The sequence below is a fragment of the Atta cephalotes genome (assembly GCF_000143395.1).
Source record: "Atta cephalotes unplaced genomic scaffold scaffold00017, whole genome shotgun sequence".
NCBI classification, from domain to species: Eukaryota; Metazoa; Arthropoda; class Insecta; order Hymenoptera; family Formicidae; genus Atta; species Atta cephalotes.
In genome coordinates this window covers 4803278-4811380 of record NW_012130081.1, presented here as the reverse complement: position 1 = coordinate 4811380, position 8103 = coordinate 4803278, and the positions used below count along the sequence as shown (strand labels likewise).

General features: G+C 37.3%; 1 protein-coding gene across 1 annotated transcript; it reads right to left on the bottom strand.

The window, feature by feature from the left end:
• Positions 1 to 1308: 1308 nt before the first annotated feature.
• LOC105618563 (fork head domain-containing protein crocodile) lies at positions 1309 to 3686 on the bottom strand. The gene is made up of 2 exons (XM_012200095.1): positions 2329 to 3686; positions 1309 to 1435 (listed from the first exon to the last, which is right to left on the bottom strand). Exons 1-2 carry the CDS (start codon positions 3684 to 3686, stop codon positions 1309 to 1311), a joined length of 1485 nt encoding a protein of 494 aa, XP_012055485.1.
• Positions 3687 to 8103: the final 4417 nt, after the last annotated feature.

The window sequence follows — 8103 nt, the reverse complement described above, 5'->3', positions numbered from 1 at the left end:
TTCTAACTCGTCCTTATCGCTATCTGTCCGAAGCAGACGTCTCAGTATTATTATGGATTTCACGTGATCTACGATGATTTGCACAGATGGGCGCGAAAACGGCGATGAAGAAATAAAAATTCATCAAGTCAGCGATCAGTCTCAACATTTGCGTAGATAAGAGCGATTATGCTGAAATTCGCATTTATTTTCTTGTCCCGAACTTTCATTCGCGTTTCGTTCATCAAAGCGAGGTTTTTGATCGAAATAAGAAAACTCATGCGATTATTGAGTTTACAATGCTGTCGAAAATAGCGAATGTGCGTGAAGAAGAAATTTACTGATTAAAAAAATTGAATTCGGAGTTTTTCAATTTCATTAAAATATATACGATTGAAACATTTTTTGACTTTGCTTTGCTGAGGAAAGTCTCATTAGGTCGAAATGTTCGTTTAATATAATAAAACTATTAGTTGTTCGATTAATTTCGTGGCACGAATTTCTTCTTCTTCACACATCGATTTCTACGTTTTGTCTATCATTGCCCTTCTTTTATGATCGTGTATTTCAGAGTTTAATACTCTTTTTAAAGATTCATTTTCTTTTTCATACATACGTTTTTTTTATATATGTTACGCATCATGCTGGGATGAAGACCATATTCGGTCAAGACGGGTCTCAGTACCTAATAATATTTTTATGTGAATTTTACAACTTTCAGTTCAAGCAAACTATTCAATTATTCGGATTTTACAGTTTTCGGAATCTTTGAACAAATTTTTCGTCGCGAATTTCTCTTTTTAATCTGACATCTCATACAATTTTTCGACTCATACAATTTTTCGACTCTAAAAATCGTTTAGCAAATGTATTTTATAAATGCGAATTAAATGAAGACTATTAAAAATTATAATGATATTAAATTAGAAAATAATGATATTAAATAATGAAGAAAATCGATATTAATGTATATTTCTTCCACGAAGAAATTTCGGTAGAAACCGTTAGAAGTTTTAGCCCTAGCCCTAGAAGACTGTTCGTTGATTAACGATGCCCTTATAGAGACATGACGATTTATTACGCTAATTGTCGTAGCTAATCGCCTATTTATCGTTTCTACGCGATACGAGGATACGATCCGATACGAGAAACTATACGGGAGATTTACAATTTTTACCAGAGCTCATTACGACCTTTCTAGTTCCATTCCTTGGTGAGCTCATCCGTCGTGGGAATCCATTCTTGCTTCACGTAAATCAAACCTGGATCGTAGTGATCGCCGTGATGCTCTTCAAGGTTCCGCTGATGGGACCTTGAATTCCGATATTCTCAGTACTTCTGCAACGTTATCGGTAGATTACCGCTGGTGTTGACGGCATTACAGTCTTGGTAATATCTGTGATAAAGCGGCGGAGACGGCGCCGCGCCCGTCGAAAGCGGCGTCGGCGGGCTGGACCTACGATAGATCAGACCGTGTTCTGAAGATATAGCTTTTCTGTAATTTTTCTATGTCTAAAAAAATGAATTTAACACGCCACTATTCTCGATGATACTGTGACTACTTTTTTTATATATTAACACCCTGTTTATCCAGACAGTGTATTAAAATTTTCAAAAATGTATGATGATAAAATATTATGTAATTAAATAATTCTCTTTAGTAATGTGTTGAGTAGTAACACTTTTCATTTTATAATATCTAGCTGTTTATTTTATGTCATTAAAAATTTTCTACAAGAAATTTTGATAATGCCAATCATCAACAAAGATAATATAATAGAATAAATAGAAATTCTTGGAATTATAAATTTTTTTTAAGGTTATGAAAAATCCTATGTAACAATGCTTAGAAACAATAATTTATTTATTTATTATATATTAGTTATTTTAAGTATTGTTGTAGTAATCACTTGGTGCTTATTACTCAAGGATATTAAATCTTACTTGAATATCAAATCAGCAAATTAATTGTAGTCTCATTTACTGTTTACAAGTATATTACCTATTGCTTACTGCTTTTACAAAATAATGTATAACAAAATTAAATGCAACTAGTGCCATTGATACAAAAATTGGATACAATCGCAACTGAATTCTACAATTGTCATATGATGAAAATGATTTACGGCAAAATAACTTGTATTATTTCTTTATTATTTATCATATGATCGTATTAATATATAAAAACTCTCTCTTCGTTCTCCATAAAGAAACAGATTTTGCGTTTATTAATCGTACGAGCACGAGACTTCCATCATCGAATTAGGATCTCGAGGTGAGCATCACATTTTCTTGAACGATGTGAAACGATTCAGGTATTCGTTTTGGTACTCATTCTGGTACTCGTACCTGTAAAGCTGGCAGCTCGGAGACTGGGTGTCCTGATAGATCGCTGTGTCGGGACTGGCGTCTTGATACCACTGCGAATGACCTACGGCGTTGCTCGCGTGATTCCGCGCTGTGTTGTATTCATGGTCCATAATGGCGTATCCGGCGGCCGCCGGTGCACAATACGGTGTGTACATGGTGCCGGGTGGCGAGGCGTTGCCTCTGGAAACGGTACTGGTATGTCCGTAGCCGCTGGTGGCCATCATCGCCGCCACCGCTGCCGTCGTGGTAGTCGTGGTGGTGCCCGCGGATGATAGATCCCTGCTACCGCTGCCCATGGATTCCCTGCTACTCATAATTGAATGCGGATGCTGGAGCCCATGCGGATGGTGCGAGTGGTGCTGATTATCACGCGTCATCAGACCGGCATTGTTCTCCCGTGTCGTCATTAGTGCATCGACGCTGAAGCTGGTTGGATCTAGACCGGCCATCGACACGTCTTGGATCGACTCCTGATGCACTTGGTGCGCCTGGTGCACTTGATGACCCAGAGCTGTCTGGATAACGCTCTGACCAGGGGCCGCGACCGTTGCCGTCGTCGTCTTATCCTCCTGTATCGGACTGTGCAGGCCGTATTTACTAGCTTGAACCGCAGCAGCCGCAGCCGCCGCTGCCATGCAATGATTATCGTTCACCGGTTCTCGTTTGGGCTTGCATAGACCGGTGGCCTCCAGAGCGCCCAATTTCTTCGTCGAAGTGTCCGATGGTGGCGGCAATGCAACCTGACTATTACTAGATTTAACATCCTCTTGACGTTTTTCCGGTAGGATACCCTGTCGTTTTAGCGCCTCCTCCTTTTCCTTCAGCGCATCCTTCTTCTTGAAACGCCTGCGACGTCTCAAATAAGAACCATTATCAAACATATTATAGCTATCCGGATCTAAGGACCAATAACTCCCTTTTCCGGGTTTCTTATCGTCTCGCGGCACTTTCACAAAGCATTCGTTCAGGCTGAGGTTGTGCCGGATGGAATTCTGCCAACCCTGCTTGTTTTCACGATAATATGGGAAACGGTCCATAATGAATTGATAGATACCATTCAACGTAATCTTCTTGTCGGGTGCATTTTGGATGGCCATCGCGATCAGTGCGATATAGGAGTAAGGTGGTTTCACCATATCCTTGCCGGCGTGATGAATGTGCTGCTGTCCGATACCTGACACTGGATATCCTGTAGCCGTCGCATAGCCACCGTATCGATACTGCTCGTAGTAACTACCGGGAGCACCGACCGCCGGGTACGACGGCGCGCCCATGCCCATCGGCACCGTCGCCGCGTGCCGATAGTACGCATTCTGCTCGCTGAAGAGCGTGTGCATCTTCGCGCACTCGCTCTCAGTATGATCCACGGACGACGATCGCGATCGAAACACTTGCTTCCAATTGGAGCGAGGGGATGATTGTTCTCTTCACGTCTCTTCACGTCTCTTCACTATTCCAGAAGAGATTCTCTAACGCACATATTTCTATCTTTTTTAACGTCTCCAACTCGCACAATTATTCTTCATGAACGTTGAAAAGAGTCTGGGAGAATGTCGTTATATTGGAAAATAATTATATTCAAAATTTTATTTTATGCAGTCTTTTGTTTTCTATTATATTATTTATCACTTTTCGAATTCTTCCTTGAAATTCTAAGCTGTCCTATTAATAGCGATCATATTTTTCTCGTTTTCGAATTATAAATCACTTGTGTAGTCTTTCTTCACAATTCACTTCGAATAAAAGTATATATAAATCGGTATCTTTTAAATATACAAATAATATATAAAAGTTTATATTCGATAAAGAGTATCGCTATTTTTCGAAATCATTCTTCTACGTTTATTCTGCATTATCATTGTCCTCTTTTCACAGTTTCACTTATATCACTGACTTGGCAAGTAGATGTTAAACAATAAAACATTCTTAATTAATATTCATGTCTTAATTTTTCAATCGAATTATTATTATTATTATTTTTATTCGAATTATTGTTATTATTAATTATATTAAAATTTTTTTTTCGTTATTATGATAAAACCCACGTTTGCACTATCACTTATTTGTCGCTTTGAATGCACTTGGAGCGCCGTCACTGCATCACCGTGGACCACGCAATCCAAAGTATTTTCGATCGATAGATCTCTAATGAGCGATCACGTTGAAATCCCAAAAAACACGGCGTCGTCGCTTATGGACTCTGCGGCGCACCCCGCTGCTTCGTGATACTTTGTTGACCGTATCCCGGGAATCCTCGTCTTAGACACGGTGACGGAAGACGGGGTGTGCGAGGCCGCGGTAAAGGCAGGAAACGAAGATGCATTCAGTTGAACAGTGCGACTCGGCCGCTAGCGCGAGGACGCACGCTAACCCCGTTAGCACCCGCGTGTGCACGCCACGGTATTATGATACACAACAGGCCGGAGTTTACTCAACCCCGAGTAAAAACACACTGGGAGCTCGGCGTCGCGCGCGGATCAGAGTGCTCGTCGGCCTCGGCACGACCGGAGGACGGCTGCGCCGTTCGTGCGCCTTCGAAAAATCACGAGGTTTCCTACACATCGTATTACGCCATTGGCCGTGCGATCGTGGAGTCGTGCGTGTCTCCGCCCACATTGCAGGACCAATCCGCTCGGAGCGGTGAATGCCGTCGTATATGACCGCCCTGAATGAGATTCTGCCAATAACCGTGCGGTAAATGATCGCATGGTCACGCCTTCGTCACCTCGCGCAAGGGCTCAGGACACTCCGTTAGTGAGACCAGCCGTACTGCACGCCGCGATGCGGAATTTTTCCGCGGCCATCGGCCGTCGGATACTTTTCGCGATACCAAGCGGACAACGAGCACGAGGATTAAGGTGGTGATCTCGGTGGATCTTGCCCGGAATAGCAGAAATTGCGGAAACGAGTGATAGTTGCATGCGCGCGGTGCCTCAGCTAAAAATTGAGCAAGTGTCGAGGATGTTTAGGGTGACAGTGACAAGAATGGTTTCAGACAGCCGTGTGATTGCGATTTCATAGCGCGCGCCTTTAAAAAAAGAACGAGCGTTAGACGTCATCGAGCAACGAAGATGCTCATCTTATCAAGTATTTCTTAAATTTTTTGTTAAAAGATATCAACGAAATCAGATTAAATTCAAAGATGGCATTGACGTTATTTGTGAGATTCATCGATTGTGAAATATTTTTGTTTTTGTTATATGATGCAACTCACAAGAAGTGCTTTATGGATTTTGACAGAGCTAAAATTTAAGCCATAGCGGTCCATATTCATGTTTTATATTTAGCGCTAAATCTATTCAAGATAACATTTGTGCAAGCTTGATATGATATAATAGAAAGAATTAAATGATAATTCAGTATTACACTGGTTAAATACGAAGCTACATCTCACAAATGAGTTCTGCGAAATGTTTTAGTTGATTATATATATATATATAAGAAATAATTTAAGTCGAAAACTTTTAATTCTGTAAAAAATGCCAACTGCGAAATATATTTGCCCAGTTGATTATCATCTTAATCTTCTTTATTTTAATTGATAAAAATGATTTAAAGTCAACATGTACTAATTTTATATTTTACAGAAAATCATTCTAGAAAATAATTCTAATCAAATTATTAAAAAAGTAGAATATTATTGTTTTTAAGTATCGATTTTAATAATTTATTTTAATAATTTACTACTAATTCTTCATCTATTTAGAGTAATGTTCATCGATCCTAAATATCACATAATTTGTAAATTTATGCGACCAAGAAATTCATGGAAGACATTGTGACGATAATGTCACGTGGATAGATGGAAAAGAGGCAACCTCGCGTTCTTGCAGCACGACACTTTCAATTTAGCGTCTGTTTTTCCAAGGGTTCGACTCTCGCCTTGCGAAAACACTCGACAGGACACGTCGCCACCCTCCATTTCTCGTCGTCAAGTTTCCTTCGTCCGAATCGTGCTATCCAGGTTCTCAAAATACCTTCGATCCTTCTAGACGCTCCACTTCCTGCCATTTAAATTGATTCGACGCAAATATAGTGCTTGTTACTGAAATCAAGTTGCGAAAGCTGAGAACAAGTTTGCCATCAAAAGCGATTGATTTTCTGCGTGCTAATATACTTAATTGTCTTCATCTTATATTACAACATATATAATTTTAATATCTATAAATATAGAAGTTTTAGTATCTATAAATATAGAAAAATGGCAAGTATGTATAAACATATAAAAAATTAATCATAAAATATATATATTCGCTTTTATAAAAAATATATAAAATATATAAAAATATATAAAAAATGAAAGTATAATTTAAAATAAGAAAAAAAAAAAATATATATATATATATATATACTGCATGTGTATAGATTTGATATTTGTATAGATTTATATAGATTTCACTAAATTTATAATCATTGAGCACAATATTTAACCCTGTCGCATAGAAATTTTCGTTAAAGAAAAATAATTTTATTTTCTTTACACGTATAAACAATTCAAAAATTTAACTCATAAGATATTTCGTAAGTAATTATAATAATAATAAATTAAAATAATAAATTAGACAAATGAATAGAGGAACATTAAATATGATCTTACGGCTGGATCTTGATGCCTAATATTTCAACATAAATTATTAAATATATTTTCTAAATTTCTTCAAATTTTTAAAAATATTTTAAGATTATTATTATTATCAATTTTTAATGATCAATTTAATTTGTAATATTAATATTCTAACTTCAATTTAGGATTGCGATTCAAGAACGGCATGCAGTTTGAAGAACAGGAAAATATATAAGGTATCTAATAATTCATTGAAATATTATTATCGTATTAAAATCCAACCTCGATAATATAATTGGCGCTCCTTTATTTGTGTTATTCACATAAGCGGTCTAGTTTAATTTGTTAGTATAATAAATTAAAATGTATGTATAGAATCATTCCAAATAGCACATATACATGTATAGCTCCATGTCAACAGTTATTTCTCTTTGCTGCAATTTATGCGCGAAAAACGCACGAGGAGCAATAACTTTCCGTTCGCGCGATCGTTAGCGTGTATTTTCTTGAGTGCAAGTGTTAAATTGATCATTGCCTCTAGCAGGCGACTAGGCGGTTAATTTTCATTTAAATGGAACGACAAGCGAGTGCTGTTAGGCATTCCACCTTTAGATCCACGCGGTCTCTTTCCCTCGCCCGCGGGCCAACTGCCGCAAAACCAAGATGCAAAACCCTTTGGAAGTTCTGGCGAAAGTTTAATTGTCTTTTGCTTGCATTCTATCTAGGATTCCGCATCGAAGGGACGACGTGCTCTCGCAGCACAATCTATAATCTGCCTGCGATAAGATCAAAATTCATTACCTCATAATACAATAAATAAGGATATAACAACTTTACATTTTTTTCTCTTATGTATAAATTTTATTAAAAGTTTTTTTAGCTTGAAAGATTTTCAAGATGTTTAATATTAATAAAAATAAAGAGTTATTGTTATTACAAATATATGTTGAATAATGAATTATCTGTTAATATTTAGAGAATAATCAGGAATAATTTAGAAAATGATATAAACCATAAAAGAGAATGTTATATTAAATTATGTGCAAAGAGGAAAAAATAAAGATTTAAAAGTAAGAATCATTAATCGTTTCTATTTAGTTGATAAATTCCTAAACACTAATCAATCGTAGATAAATTCGCAGTTTATTGAAATTCAACACTTCATTTATTTGATCATCGCAAACAATCGA

Excerpts from the sequence above, each read along its gene's own strand:
- LOC105618563 (XM_012200095.1), bottom strand. The coding sequence starts at position 3,686 with ATGCACACGCTCTTCAGCGAGCAGAATGCGTACTATCGGCACGCGGCG. Across the intron at positions 1,436-2,328 it reads CCGAGCTGCCAGCTTTACAG|GTCCAGCCCGCCGACGCCGC; the intron begins GTACGAGTACCA and ends GATCTATCGTAG.